Raw genomic sequence first — 16,363 nt, forward strand, 5'->3', positions numbered from 1 at the left:
TTCAATTATTTAATAAAGGGTAAACTCTAGTTAAATATCAGGTAGAACTATGCATCCCTTAAAGAACCTTAGGAGAACGTTCCCTAACGGTTTTTGTTTGTTTGTTTGTTTTTAAATTGACAGTCTGACTGTGACCTGGAGTCAAGTTTTCCAATTGCTTAGACTTAGACTAAAATATTTAATATTTTTATAAACATATATGTTTTAGTCTTTGAAATAATTTGCACGCAACTATATTTTTGTTTGATCAAAACATTTTTAAGTAGTAAATCTGATCAGATAATTTGTTGCTACTTGTAGCTTTTATATCGAATACTTTTTTAATCTTGAGTAATTTTCTTGTATGGCTACGTTTTACTTGGGGGTACTCTGCTCCCCTCCGAATAACCTCTAAAAATACCCAGCTCTAAAATACTCGACTATTTTACAGCAATTTGAAATGCTATTTCGGGATTTAACATTTCTCACAGTGGAAAAAAATTGTTTTCCACATTGTGCACTACATGTACACGTGGTTTGTCAGTTTTGCTACTGTACTGGCTCACATAAAATAACTTTTAAACTGTTGAAAGCTAATGTTAATAATTGAAGAATACATTCAGCAGTTAAATTTCCACAAAACATGAAAAATATTCAAAGATGCGGTGTTGGAAATGTATTTTATCTGAAAGCCTGCTAAATGTTCGAAAGTTTTTACGGTTGACGTAAGCAGGTTGCTAAGCGACACAAAACTGCTACAGACCGTCGCTTACTGTTCTGCTTAAAATCCTATGACATTATCTTTATTTTATTACATTTTTGACAGATGAACATGGGTCACAAGGTAGGCGCATGAGGTTTTGACAGCTACGACCGTAAACTTCATTGTAGAGAATGGCGGACTCACAATAACATTAACGTCCGTTTACCATAAATGCACAGCGAAAGCCAATAATAGTAAGGAAGCGTTGCATTCGTAAAATATGTAACCCGGAGCGTTGAAGGTTGGGGGGTTTTTTCACAACACACACCGCCCTGAGTCATGTTCCGTGTTTTGTCTTCCTCTGACAGAGGGTGGGGACGGCTACGTGTCTGTGGGCGTCTCCTAACTGCGTGATTCACAAACCGTATTTGTTCGTACTACTTTGAGCGCCATCTTGTTTGTAACTCCTCTACGTAAGTGGTTGGGTTTGTGCAGAGAAGGAGGAGGATCCGATTACTTCATTTTTCAGTTTGTTTTCCCTCCCCCAGAGTTAGTCTGGGAACCTCTTCCCGTACTGTACTACACGGGCGTGTATCTCTCCTTCGCTGTTGTGCTTTTCTCTAAAGAAAAATCCAGGGTGTATTTTGCCACTGGACAGAAATGAGCATCGAAACGCTTCTGGAAGCTGCCAAGTTTTTGGAATTACAAGCCCAGCAACAACAGAAAGCACGTGGTAAATTTGGATTTTATTTTTATTGTTACGTTTGATGTGTTTTCCGAAGTACAGTTTTTAAACTGCGGGGTTAAAAAGGATCAAAGAAGACTGATATTTTGGGTAAAACGATGGATGTTATTCATTTCCTGGCGTCACTCACGTAGCGATTTCTGTGCAGTTGTATCTTAATCTAAAGATGAGATCTGTGTATCTGCGAAATGTCAGGGAGTATTTTAGTTTTACTTTCGTATTTGTGTTTGCGTGCAGACGATTGGGTTGCAGCTAGTTTATTTGGTCACTAACAGAAATAATAGTGAAATATGCATTATTTTTACTGCAGTGAGTGCAGGCGCTACTGCATTGAAACCTGCTGCGCATTTCACACTGTAAAGTTCTCAGATGGTTTCTGCTTTTACTTCATTATTATAAAGATTACACGATCACGCTATAATAAAACTGCTTTACAAGAGATATATTAATCCATCGACTCAAACGGGGGGATAAAGGGCGGTGGCGCTGGGAATGCCAGGCTCCTTTTTATATAATGACCTGACAGCGTCCAAAGGGGATCAAGTGACTGGTTTACATACATCTGTCCACTTCAATCAGCCACTGTGGTTAAAAATACGAACTATAGTCTTACTGTACAGAGACACGACTGCGTGTCCCAGTCTACTTATATCAGGGTTTTTTTTTTTGTTTGTTTAAAAAATAAAATAAAATAGAAACAAACTCCTGTTCCTCTCAGACGCTGGTGGGGGGCTTTGAATGTCTGTCGATGACGCGCTATCAACAAACCTCGCCCCAAAGTATTAACTGCATGCTGACTCCGCCCCCTTCACCACGTGCGTGCTGGGCTACCCCTCCCAGAGCTTGTTTGTACAAAAGATGAGCCACTACTCTGTGGAAATTTAACCTCATTCCGCCTAAAGCGCAGAAAGCTGAATATGTAGCTAAACAGTAAGTTTTAGCAAAACCAGCTAACGCAGTTTCCATCCATCTATTGGTTCAGGTACAACCCGGACAGTTAGATTTTAACAAAAAAGAGAAAGATCTTTTCTATAATTTTTTTTTTACTCTCAACCTTATTTCTAGAAAAATATAGACAGGTTTAGTATGTATATTTTATGTATATTTTAGATTGTCCAAAGTACATTCTAAGGGAATATTGTCTTTAATAAGGGTTAAAGACTTTTGTATGGATCTTGGAGTGATATGAGGGTCAAGGTGGGGTCGCAGGATTTCCCCCAGTGTAATATAAGCCTGGCAGGCCACCAAGCTTTACTTGACTAAGCATTGCTTATTTATTTAAGTCCTTTTAAAATGTTTGCATTTATTAAGACTTTATAGTTGGTGGTCAGGTGTTAATCTTCCAGTCTTTCAATAACACATGATTATCAAGGAATATTTTCAAATTTTCTGTCAACTTTAAACTCAAAAACACTCACTCGTGTTTTTGAGTGTTTTTTTAAACTCACAAACACGACGGGCCGCTGGCTGAATGACTGCCCCGGCACCCAACCACCGGGCTTAGCAGGTTTTCCTGGGGAAACCTTTGGGTCGGAATAAAAATATTGTTGAATAAGCTAAATAAAGTCAAGGAAAAAAAATCGCTGGTCTACACAAAGAGAAAGTACTTGATATGTTCAATTATTTCGTAAGATGATGCTCATAAGTGAAGACCAAATTTTACATAATGGCATGTTTTTTTCTTTTTTCTGTATGTATTACCATGTGAGTACTGTTTTCTAAAACACTGTAGCATCTCTAGTTGGATCGTTTTTGCTTATCTTGTGGTGATTAAGGTTTTTTTTGTACCATGACACATAAGTCTTTTTGTTGTGGTGAAATATTTTCATAAATCTGAATAGAGCTGTGCAATATATTGAGTTGCAATCATTGCACATTTAATATGTGGAATATTATAATTACAAAAGCCTGCATGGGTGCAATATTTTAAAGTGCCATGCATCTATTGTCTCTATACCACTAACATATTTGGCCAGTTGAAAGTACTTTCACTGTCTTTGATGCATATTTTAGTGGCTGAGATGCTAAAGCTTACACACAAAGAAAGGGGGCATTGTACTGTCAAGAAGTGATTTGTAAGGAAAATATGGGTGAATCATTATAGTCAGTGCAATACTAAATCATTATATTGCACTTACATGCTTAGCTGATAGTGTGCAGCCCAATTACGGAGAGAAACAGTCACAAAAATGTACCTGGAGAACCCTGGATGTTACACATGCGTATGGAGAACGTTTCCAACTCTGCACAGACAGCCCACCGCTGGGATTTAAACCCAGGATGTTTTTGCAGTAAGGACAACCTTACCACAAAGCTACCTTAATGTGCTCCTTCAGGACCAGATGCAAGCTCATTAAGATTTTACAGCTGCATCTGGGATTAAATTTAAGCTCCTCTGCCTGTGTGGAGATTTGATGTGTGCTAATCGTAAAATTCTAAACCGTCTTCCTAAAACAAAAACAAAAAAGTCTGTTGCTGTGTAAAGGCTAAACTTTGATGAAGTCGGTGTGAACAAGAGTTATTAGAACAGGATCAGAGTGAGAGGTCCTGCTTCTCTCCTCTCGCTGCTCCTCCTGCTTTGCTGCACTGGGGGAGCAGAGTCCTCCTCTTCCTCCTCTTCCTCCTCTGCTGCTGTAGAGCAGGTCACTGTGTGCGGGAAAGTAGGCCAGTGTTTCTCTATGTGCTGCTGCAGTTATATAATGCCTATAGAAAACCCGCTGTTTCTTTTTTCTAACTGCCTCATTTGTTTTCTGTCTGAAAAGGCACCGCTGTTGATGTGCCTGCGTCACAATACAGTAAATCACTTTCTACAATAACACAACGCACCACGTCTTATAAAAGTGGGCCGGCGCGGTTAGCGGAACATCCTGTTCTTTTAGCGTTTTCCCTACTTGGAGGACAACTTTTTATAACGTGACATGACACATATACAGAGAAAATGACTAGTCAGTGGGATTGTATTAAAAGGTTTACCAGTTATTGAAAACAGAAGACATTTCCCTCATAGTTGCCCCCCCCCCCCATTATGTCAAACACGTTCAAGAAATTACAACAGTGTCTGTTGACACACATGAAGCATTGAAATGTTTTGTTTTTTTCAATATGTTTGCACTTTTCCTGGTTGCAATAGCCAAGAAAATTTGGTTTTGATTTCTGTAATTTCTCATACTAAACCAAGTTTTCTTGGTTCATGACAATCTTTAAGTAAAGATTTGTCCTCCAGAAGTAGAGCTCTAAAGTTCCTCACCTTTGAACTTTTTTCTGTTGGACAAATGCAATTCTGGTAGATTTTACTCAGCAGGGGAACGCTGGGTAAAATCTGTTTTTGGGGGATTTGAGTGTAAAATATTTCACTGTCAATGTTTTACACCAACACTGGCTAAATGATTTCAGAAATATTCAAATTTATGCGTTATGCATTGTGTTGGATGTATCAGATGAAATGGCCAACTTTTTTTTTTATCAACCTGCAGAATAAATTTGATGCACTTTTTGAGGGTATTCAAGGTCAGCTGATCTGCATGCTTTCACTGTTGGATTCACAAGTACTGCAGCACCTTTATTTTCATTTTTATGTCACAGTCCTTTGGAATTAAAAACAAATGTGACAGTCAAAATAATACCAGGATAAAGCCATAATATCTAAAAACTGAAGTAGTAATTTTATGAGCACTCCAATGAAAAATAATTTTAAAAAATCTACCGAAGCTTTTTTCTGAAGAAGGCTTTTTTCTTGTAATTTTAAGACATTTTTCTGGTAAAACTGCATATTTATTTTGCTAATATTATGATCCTGTGATTAAAAATAATTCTCATAGCCTTACAGCTCACAGAATGGATGATTAACATAAAAGGCACTTTTTGTCACTTGTAATTTCGTTTTTACGGAAAGGAAAGTGAGGGAAAAAATCGGATCTGGCGTGAAAAAAAACCCCGGAAATTTTATTTTTGAGCTTTATCGCCCAGCCTTAACAAAACATATTTATTTTTTTCTAATGAATTGCTATGTGGGCATGAGTGAGCTGTTGGTAGATTAGTAACCTGCTTGTTTTTGTCCTTCCGCAGAGGATGAAGTGAAGGCAAAGCTGCTTCTGCAGCAGAAGACTGAGTATATTTACCCTGATGTGACTTATAACTCTACGCCGCACATCAACAATGTCCCCAAAGCAGAGGGACGTCTCACCGAGTGCCGCCCACCACCCATACCTCCCTCTTTGCCTCCATCTTCCATGCCTGTCACCGTCTTCCCCATCCCCGTGGTTACCCCTAGCCCCACAGGGTCACCCTCTTTGCCAGTCACCACCCTTTCACCGCCAGCTGCTCCGTCGCTGGCCTTCCCTAACAGAGACCCTCAATCCCCTCAGGAGCAAAGCGCCGCGGGCGTGAGGTGCTCCCCGCCTCTCAAAGCCGACTACCCAACTCCTGCGGTGACGGTCAACCACAGGCAGCCCATCCAGAACCATCACAACCCCTCTCTGCTCATCGACCAAAACACTCAAGTGCAGCAGCCGCCGCAGCAAGTGGTTCAGTGCTATGCAAGTTCAATCATCTCAGCCCCTCAGCACCAAGCTTTACTTCCCCACCCTAGCCCCTTGCTCCAGCCCACTCCCCCGCAGAACGGCAACGTCTGCCGGGGGAGTCCGCCTGACGACGGCCGCCAGCTGGACAGTAAGAAGAGACCCGGAGGGTACGTCCAACGAAATGAGGCTGGGTGTTATTTTAACTGTTAGAACTTTGGTATAGTTTCACTAAATCAATATGATGTTTCACAAAATGTCAGAAATAACGATTAACCCAGAGTTTATCCCCACTAAAATGTCAGTGGAAAGAAAGAAAATATTTGATTAACTGTGATTGTTTTCGTCAGGTTGCCTCAGTTGGACATGAGGTTTTTTTTCTCTGTTCTTGCAGGGCTGGCACAAGAGAAGTGCACAACAAACTAGAGAAGAACAGGTGAGTTTTACCCGCCTCCTTAATGACTACCTCACTTCTTACCTCATGACATCTGCTGTAACAGAAATGTAAAAGGTTTATTTCACTGCAAAACCACACAATCTCACCAAATATTCTAGTATAGTTTCTAGTTCCACTGGCAGATTATTTCTCTTATAACAAGAAATGTCTCCCGTGTTATAATGTGACAATGGAACTGGTACTTTTTCATCAACTTTAAGGAATTATTGACTTAAGACAAACTCCTATACCTTGCTGAAAAGTTACTTGCAAGTTGTTTTTGTCTTATTTCAAGTCTAGTAAGATATTTGCATTAGATACTAGACCAAAAATACTTGGTTAGATTTGTTCATTTGCAGTGTAGCTCTTTAAAAAAAAAAAAAATCCTAGGGGTTATTAAAACTAATCATTTCGAGAGTTTGTTCTCACTGATTCGGTCTTCATTGCGTCTGCCAGGCGAGCGCACCTGAAGGAGTGCTTCGAGACGCTGAAAAAGAACATCCCTAACATCGACGAGAAGAAAACCTCTAACCTCAGCGTGTTGAGAAGTGCTCTCAGATACATTCAGGTGAGCCCTTTCAGCAGGTGCCTAAGTGTTCGGGCTTATCTGACAAGCTTTGTGGTTTCCTTTCTGAAGACTGCGCGTCATTTGGAAGCGAAGCGTGAGGAACAGAGGGAGTGGCCGGACAGAAACCTGCTCCTCTGCTATAAAACCGTGATTGGATCAAAAGCAGCTAGCTCTGTTAGCACAACAACAGGAGTGTCCAAGCAGTTCAAGCACCATTTGCGCAAGGCATTTCAATCTATTTTTAGCTCGACTTAAGCTTCTTTGGAATTTATTCAACTACAGGCTTTTTCACTTGATTCTGTTCGGGGTAATTGTTGCTGCTGTTAAAAGGTCTGTTCATGACTCATTGCGTGTTTGATTCAGTGTGGGTGTTGTGGTTGTAAACTGCTGGTGCAAAGGTCCACCGCTGGCCCAGTTTAATAGAGTGAGAATTCAGTTTTTACAGACATTCACAGTTTCCTTTCTAACTTATTTTTAAACAGTTGATCATTAAATATGAAATGAGAAGAGTCAGACTGGTTTTTTGGGAATATTATATCAATTTTAGCTAATTCTAATTTCTCTTTAGAAACTATTAGAAAATATAAGATCAGCATTTAAATATTTTTGCTTTGCCTTTCTGGTGCAAGTGGTCATATTATTTGATTTGGGATCAGAATTGGTGTCATGCTTTTAAAAAATCAAAACAGGGCTATTTTACATAAGCGATTTGCAGAGTTTGCGCAATTAGCGTTGCTAAAACAGCATTTTCAATGACAGACAGGGAATCTCAAAGGCATAGAATATCAGCCTTGCTGCATGCTGTGTACCTTTCCTGTTTACTGCAGCACAGATCAGACATGTTGGAGAAAATACAATTTACGTTTAAGCAACTTCTTACATCTGTGTGCTTCCTCTGGTGGATTTGTATTGCTTTACTAATACTGAAAATGGCAAACTTCAACTTCCACACTGAAGAGTGTTGTCCAACCAGAAAAGGAGCTGATGTTTCTCGATGGATCTCCTGAAATCCCTCTGATCTGAGAGCAGCTCCAGTAGTTATGAGGCTGACATGTTTTGGTTTTAAACTGCTTTTCCTACCCGTCACTGAGCGATGAATGAGGTTACTTTATTCACTCTTGCTTCTGAGTTGTACAGGCCTTCCTACCAGAAGCTGCTCTCCAGATTTTATTATTGAACAGGGGAGCAGATTTGGGAATGTTGAAATTGAAGAGGTTGATTTGTGGCTGACAGGAATTAGAGAAGCAGCAGTCTGGTTGGTCCTCTCAGGAGGAAAGTGGGACAGCGTGGGTGCACGGCTCATCAGTCAGCCTCCCTCCCAACGCCTCCCTCTGTGATTTAGCGTCCTACTGTGCCTGTCGTGATAAACTGGCACACTGACATCCCCAGCTTTCCCTCATAATGACGTTAACAATCGCTACATTTTAAGGCACAAAGAGGAAAGAAAATTCTTATTACTCCCACCTCCATTATGTAGTTGCACAGAAACCGGTTCATGTATTGTAAGGTCACAAAGGTCTGTCTGTATTTGTACTCGTGCACGCCTTTTCCCCCACAAAGAGGATTTTTCCCGTCACTGGGCGGGCAGTGGAGTGACACACACACAGAGTTTGGTTTAAAAGGAAAACAAGATAAAGTGGAGGCATGGGAACACGTGTCTGGTCTGCATACTCCTCTCCCCGCCCCCGTTCTCTCTCCGTCCCGGGCCGACGGGAGGAGGTGGAGCAGCTTCTTCTCTGAACTGCGGCTCAGAAAAGTGATTTGCAGAAAGCTGTAGGCTTGGCATCACATTTCATTTCTACTGCAGCCGAATCCAAATGTTTATGTAATGCTAAAGTAAGCGCCGAGGCAGGAGTTTTAACACTTTTCCACAAAGTTGCCAACTGTTTGAACATCTGGACTTCCTCATATCATCTTATCAACTTGGGACTCAGAGCAGATTAATATGGAGTCAGGTTCTTTCATATTTTTCTCCTCACGCAGCTACGTGCGTTTCTGTTTATTATTATTATTTGATTATGATCCTCGTGAGCCGGCAGCGTAAAAGGAATACAAACAAAAACAAAATCACAGAGACTGGAAAGTTAAGCCGCCGCATTAGCGCTCCTCCTCCCTTCCTCTGCCCCGCCCCTCTGAGGTTTTAAGGCCACATGAGCAGCGAGCACATGGCTTCCCTAGACCGCGAGACGTCACCCCCCGCGCTGCCCCCGCCCAGCGCGGCAGCAGGCAGGACTCGCTGTACCGCGGCGCTGAGCTGCCAGCAGCAGGGAGGGAGCGTGGAGTGGTAAACACAAGGCTCGGCTTACTCCACTGTTGCCTCGTCTCGTCGCCGGCTTGTTCCTCCACTGCCAGCAGGAGACATGTTGCGTTTCCGGCTGAAACTGTGGCAGTCGGGCTTTAGAGATTAATTATTCAAATTGTGATGTTCATTCATTTCGAACATGTAAATTGTCAAAAGAAAATACATTGAGATGAATAAGAAGAAAACAAACAACCCCATAATAATAATCAAACATCAAAAAAGAACAATATTTCATATCCAGTTTGCGAAGGACTAGGAGAAAACCAAAGCTTATTGCATCCCATCCCCAATTATCTCGTCCAAATATGTCCCACATTATACATATTTACACACCTAATTCTTGTGGATTGTGGTACTTTTATCATGGATCATGAGAACAAATATGCAACCAATATCTGGACCTCGGCTCAATTAGATCTGAACTAAGAGGTAATTAGGCCAAATATTAGTCGGTTAACCTTTTCTCACAAGGAAATCATTCAGAAAGTAGATATTCTTTCCCTCAGACAAGCTTTTAACTGTTAGTCAGGCACCATGTGAATTTTTTTTTCCCGCTGGAAGGCCCAGAAAGACAATGGTCTATGGTAACAAGAGCGTCACAAGACCTGTGCAGAAGCCCGGTCGGTGGGCCAGGCTGAGCAGCATGTCTGCAACGTGGCCTGTGGCGCTGCTGGCCCTTTAAGAGGAGCCAGCCGTGTGCTGCAGCACTGAGTCAGTGAGTACAGCTTGTGTTGCTCCCTCTCAATCCGCCCCCTCCCGCTCCCTGTCTCTGTGGCCATGTGCTCGGCACTCGCATTGCTTGTGACGGAGCTTTGCTGCCGTTTACCCTGCATGCGTGTCACACACACACACACACACACCCGGTTCAGCCTATCTGTGTGCTAATCTAGATGTCCGCACACAAACAAAGCTCAGGTGACGCTGTGTCTGTGTCGGAAGAAGAAGAAGAGGTCGCTCCTCGGAGTGCAGCCATGTGCAAAGAATAATTTAAGTTCTCTGCAGTTTGTGTCTTACCAACCTGGTGACATGATTAACATGCTGATGTGCGATCCATCTGCTGCAGACTTAGCCACCAGGTTAACTTGGCTAATCTCAGCTGTTATTAACGAGATGTGAGCACGCTGCAGCCTGTACTCCACCACCGGGTTCAGTGGGTCTCCATGTTTCTGGAGCGTGTCTCCTCTCTGCTCCATGCTCTCTCCATGACTCACGCCGTGTACTATTATGGCAGCTTATGACTCATATAAGATTGCAAAAAAAAAAAGAAAAGAAAGAAAGAAAGCAGTTCCATCTGTTTTACTGTCTTTTTTTCTTCCCTACTGAATTTAAAAGTCAATATTTGTATGTTGAGGCAAAATCTGAGATGACCTCATGGCACCGTAAGAGTCCGTGTTTGTCCAAGGTTATGAAGGAAACCTTGAGAGGTCCTTGGTTGTTTCCCTGCCAAACAAAGATAGAGGCAATCCAGTGATATCAACACAGAGCTGCTGGTCCTCTCGGAGAGTCCCTTCTGTGTCCAAATGTCTCAGACTATTTGACACTGAAGACGTCATCAGTCATTCAGGCGTTTATGTTCTGCCTGACTCATTGAGCTGTAAAGTGCTGTCATTATCTGTTACGTTTCCATGGCTCCCAACATTTTAATGTTTCAATATATCCGACTATCATGGTGAATTCAAAAGAGTGAAATCTTGATCACCTTACAAAGACATGTTTAGAACCACAGAGTCAATAAAAACACAGGTAAGAGTGTCCACAGCCAGGTTACACAGGTTTTAAAAATCACAGCATGACGAGCCTCGGCAACGAGTGTTTTTCATCGCTGGGGAAGAATTTTACAGAAATTGTTTAATTCAGCCGCAGGAAAAGGTTTTCAGGCCTGTTTGAGGTCAAGTTCTTCCTGGAATCTAAGCAGAACTAAACCCACACTGGCTAAACCCATTCAAAGCCCCACATTCATGTGGACCGCTCAGATCGGGGGGAGCTACTGGTGGGCTTCAGATCACAACATTCTTTCAGGACTTTTTAATAGAGAAAGGATATCATAGCTCTATCAATGATGGCGAGTTGTTGAAGTCGTATGGCAGCACCCTGACGTAGTTCACCACTGTTCCATTATCATCTGGAGCTCGCTGGAGTCCAAAAGCTTTAAAATGGGGTTTTAACAGCCACTTTACTTCTTTCTTTTGTTTGGCTTTTATTTTCTCAAACAAGAAGTGCCTTTTCAGATTTTTGTTTTTCTTTTTAGAATAATTCATGTTGTCAAACAGGTTCAGTTTAGGGGATTTTCAGGCCTTGGTTTGTTGCAGGTGAAGTATGTCACATTCCTGTTTGTACATCCCTGTGGTTCAGAACACAGTTCTACTCAGCGTCGTTATGTATATTAAAAGTAGTTTGATAATGTAGGACGTTGAGGCGTTTGAGAATTTTTCACAGCCTTGTAAATCATACTGATGGATCACATTTAACGGCTCATCAGTCTTTTGTAGATCTTTGCCAATAAGATCATTCCAGCCCATCTTAGTTCTCTTCAAAAACCACATCCCACGTATTTTATTGGCAATGCAATGTTCTAAACCACGTCACACACACTCTGATTGGTTGGCCTGTGTGAGGCGAGGTCACAAGAAGCATGTGCATGAGGTCACAAGGTCGCAAGAAGCAAGCCAGGACTCTGTGTTTAGAGTCCTGGCTTTAGGAGGGTGATTTTATTCTGATCAAATAATAATTCAATAGGAACTTTACAGGTGAAAAGCTGTGTTGAAAGTGAGCCTATTATTAATATTATTACTTTCCAGTGAATTCCTGTTTGTAGCTTTAAAAACCAGAAAGAGAAACTCCGTCCATGTGCTTCAGTGACGGCCTCGCTGCAGAGCGGCGCAGCAAAGCCTCAGAGTGTTGGGCCCGTTGTTTTTCTAATCCTGGATCAGGACTAAAGAGAGACAGGTGCCGACTCACACTCGGCCCGCCTTTTGTTCCCCTCTGCTATTTGCGTTCATGTGCAGCGTTGTGCTGTGGGTCGTGTGCAGAGAGCGGGTCAGCACAAACCTTTCCCATCTCATGCTGCTGCTGCTTCATGCGTCCCCCTGCCGCCCAGCCTCCCTTTTTCTCATTCGCCCTGCGGACGTGAACAGGAAGTCCACCCCTGGAGAAACTGGCTTTATGATCCTGAGTCATCAGGTTTCACAGAGCCACTTCCCTCCTCACCAGAGCGCGTGTTGGATAAAGGAGCCACGCTGGTGAAAAGCACGCCTAATTATAGTGCTCAGTTTCAAAATATTATAATAATATAGTTGGTCTTCTCTTGTCATGCTGGGCTCAGTCTTTAGTTCAAGCTAATTTCCTCGAGGGTTTCTGGTTGTCCTGGCTTTCATTTGATGTGTGGTCAGGTTTTCATGTGTTTTCCTCCTGATGCCAGGGAAGTCCAGCTCAGTCAGCTGGTGAAGGCGAATTGGGTCACAAGGAGCCGCTGCCAGGAAGCGCCTCCTACTTTCATACTCCTCCTTCTTCACGCTGCAGCACTGTTATTTTTGTCTCCTGCACAGCACAATCAATAATTTTAAGTAATCAGCTTACAAATCTTGTAAACGTTTTATTCTCAGCGCTTAATCGCAGAGCCGCTCACAGGATGTAATCTGTTAAGTTATAACACCAGACAAAGCAGCTAATTCTGCCAATAAGTCACGCTTTTTCCCTAATGTGATTTAGTTTCATTTATAGTAAAAAGAATGAGACTATTTTCCCACCAAGCCAGATGTGGTGGTAATAATTTATTCATTTTATCCCCAGAGTTCATACGGATGCTTAAAATCCTTAAAAAGGCTAAAATTTTCTAAGATCTTCCGAAAGGGTTTTGAGTGTCTTGAAAATATTTGATTTTTGTGTAAAGACCTTAAAATGCTTGATATTCAAACTACACATGTTGAATTAAAGTGCAATCTAATATTTGGTTAAAAGCCTAAATTTGGAAAATGTTTGTAGTTGAAACCAGATATTTAAAGATATTAAAGACACCTACCTTTTTTTGCTCACTCCAGTTAAATCAGACTAAACTTCTCTTGTTTCACTTCCCTTTGACTCAGTGTTATTTCTACCTGCTGATCGCCAAACAATTTGAAATGTAAGACGCATTTCAAAGCACAAGATCTTGTTATATTTTAGTTCATCGTGTCCCTGCTGTATAATGCAATGATAATACCGTATTTTCTGGACTATAGAGCGCACCATGCTATAAGCTCCACCTACATAAAAACAACAACAAACAAACAAAAAACAAAACTGGAAAAGTACATATATAAGCCGCACCGGGCTGTAAGCTGATGGTATCTCCACAGCAGAGGGAGCGTCTCACTAAATCTGCTGGATTTATCAGTCCTCCGTCTCCAACTCCGAACCATGGTTTCGTTCACGCCGAGCGTTAAGCGTGTACTATATGTACTGTCAGATCGATAGCCTTCAACTTTAAAGCCGCATCATGTGAGTTTGAAAACATTTCTCCGGCGTGTCTGCTGCTAGCCTGTGCTTGTTCTGAATGAAAATTAGGGCTTTTTTCTTTGATTTCCAATTTTGACATCCAACGATACACTTCCTGCTAAAGAGCCCCCTGGTGGTTGAAAAATAAATCCACAGAAAAGCCGCACCGGGCTATGAGCCGCATGGTTCAAAGCGGGAAAATAATAGCTGCTTATAGTCCGAAAAATACGGTATATTATGCAACAGCAATAAAAGATATATAATAGTGAATTGAAACTGTCTTCTTCAGCTCATTTGTATTGTTTTAATCAGAACAGTGTTGCTTGAAAAGTTTGAAAAATGTTTGAATTTGACTGGGGAAAGCGTGCAAACTCTTGAACCTCTGCCCATCGCTCTGCCTTCATCCACCCGACGCTTCCATATGTTTCCAGACGTTGAAGCGCAAAGAGAAGGAGTACGAACACGACATGGAGCGGCTGGCCAGAGAGAAGATCGCCACGCAGCAGCGGCTGGCGGAGCTGAAGAACGACGTGAGCCAGTGGATGGATGTGGTGGAGATCGACCGCGTCCTCAGACAGACGGGGCAGCCGGAGGAGGACCAGGCCTCCACCTCCACCGCTTCAGGTGAGCACATCTGGCCCACAGCAGCTCAGTGGGATGCTGGCTCAGGCAAACTGTAAAGACGCCCCAGGAGGCTGTCACCTCAGCTTTACATCGTTGAAACTGAAGGGGCAAAATACAAGTACACAACTTCCTTCCTTCCTGACATTCATGTTCTACTTTGTGTTTGTGATAAATCCCAGCATGATGCTCCTGAGACTGACAGTGAGTGCTGTTGTTGTTCCAGAGGGTGAGGAAGGAATGGAGGAAGACCTGGAGGAAGAGTCGGCTCAGAGAGCGCCGAGCGCCTCGCCCGCTGCGCCCCACACCATGAAGCCCGAGCTGCTCAAGCTCATCACCCAGACTCCAGCTGTGACCCCAGCCACCACCGCCTCCATTATCACCCAGCACATCTCCACCCTGAACAAAGCCTCCCTGCTGCAGCCCCTCCCATTGAACCCCGTAGCCCCGCCCATCCTCCCCGCTCCGGCATCCAGCGTGCCCTCCGTCCCCGCCAAGCCTGCCGCCAGCCTGCATCCTACGGTTATCGCCCACGCTTCGGTCTCCCACCCCTCCGTCATCCAGGCAGTGAACCACGTTCTCCACGGAGGGGCCCCTAAACACATGACCCTTGCCCCTTGTACCACCAGCAGCTCCGTGCATCTGGCCCCTAGTCCTCAGCCCTTTGGCCACATCACCGTTCACCCAGTGGCCCACCTGGGGCAGCACATCCCGGCCCTCTACCCGCAGCCGGTAGCGGTCACGCCGCCAGCCGTGGTGGGCCACATCGCCCACCCGCACGTCAACGGCACCTCTTCCACCCAGGCCACAGCCGCCGCCGCAATCGTCGGCAAGCAGGCAGCGGTGAGCACTCAGATGATGGCTCACCACCCGCAGCTCCTGGGTCAGACGGTGCTTAACCCCGTTACCATGGTGACGATGCCCTCCTTCCCCATCAGCACTCTGAAGCTGGCCTGAGAGGCGCGGAAAGAACCGAGGCGGGAAGCGGTCCAGGACTGGGATCAGCAGGGCAGGACGCTGCAGACCGACAGCAGCCAGGGAGCCAATCAGGGCTGCATGAGGTCATCAGCATGCGCCCAAAGCAAACGGGTGCATGTGCTTTTTTTAGGCAGAGAAGCAGAAGATGTTTTCACATCCTGATCTGAGCTGGACTCTGATTTAGAGCAGCTCCTCCTCTAGCAGCAGCAGCAGCACATGCTGCAGGGCTGGAGCTAAATCCTGGACCGGACTCAACCTTCTGCGCCACAGCTGGAGTCAGCGCTGACGCTGCACGCGGCTACAGCGCCCCCTCCTGTCAGTGCGATGTAAAACCACTCCAATCATGAATTTACTGAAGGATAAAAACCAGATAACGCCCTCTTACAGTAAAATAATGTGCAGTTTCCGTTTCGACAATCACAGTTTTTGCTGTTACCTGCAGTCGTACACATGTAGAGTTGTGTTTTTGTTACTGCTTAGAGTACCAAATATTTTTGCCAAATAGAATCAGTCGCTGTGTTGAACTACCCAGCAGCCTGGTTTATATATTTTTTATGACCACATGAGAAATACTGATGCTCAACAGAAGCGCATTAATCTACAGCGACTACTCTGACATGGGTATAAAGTTCAGCACCAGATGTGAATAATCATCTTTTAACAAAGCCTGCACTGTGAACGTTTCTACTGTGTGAGTGCGGCGACACGCAGCTCTCTCAACCTGAATGTACTGATCTGTGGGAGGGAAGGGAGCGACGCGTCACAGACGTCAAGATCACGTTACTAAAATATATGTAGAGTGAAACATTTACAGCTGAATTTTTACTGTTGCTTATTTGTCCTGATGAATAATTTGTGTTTAATGTAATTTTTCTTATTGTTTTCCTCTGGGACCATGTAAAAAAAAAAAAATATATATATATATATATTGCTGTATATAACGATGGCGGCGACCACACCGACCACACAGACCTCCTGAATCACATTCGACCACTTTAACAGACTTCTCCCTCATGTTTTTGTATTTTGCAATATTACCGC

General features: G+C 43.4%; 1 protein-coding gene across 2 annotated transcripts; it reads left to right on the plus strand.

Annotated features, from left to right (window-relative positions):
• The first annotated feature begins 734 nt into the window (after positions 1 to 734).
• On the plus strand, positions 735 to 16,082 carry mnta (MAX network transcriptional repressor a). Of its 2 annotated transcripts, none has more exons than XM_044120532.1 (6): positions 735 to 823; positions 5,493 to 6,114; positions 6,339 to 6,380; positions 6,837 to 6,948; positions 14,155 to 14,347; positions 14,571 to 16,082. In XM_044120532.1, the coding sequence occupies exons 2-6, from the start codon at positions 5,657 to 5,659 to the stop codon at positions 15,299 to 15,301; spliced, it is 1,536 nt and encodes a 511-aa protein (XP_043976467.1). In that variant the 5' UTR covers positions 735 to 823; positions 5,493 to 5,656; the 3' UTR covers positions 15,302 to 16,082. The 2 variants fall into 2 exon arrangements, with proteins under 2 accessions (XP_043976467.1, XP_043976466.1); XM_044120531.1 differs by lacking the exon at positions 735 to 823 and adding an exon at positions 870 to 1,415.
• Positions 16,083 to 16,363: the final 281 nt, after the last annotated feature.

Source organism: Gambusia affinis, linkage group LG06, assembly GCF_019740435.1.
Source record: "Gambusia affinis linkage group LG06, SWU_Gaff_1.0, whole genome shotgun sequence".
Taxonomy (NCBI): domain Eukaryota; kingdom Metazoa; phylum Chordata; class Actinopteri; order Cyprinodontiformes; family Poeciliidae; genus Gambusia; species Gambusia affinis.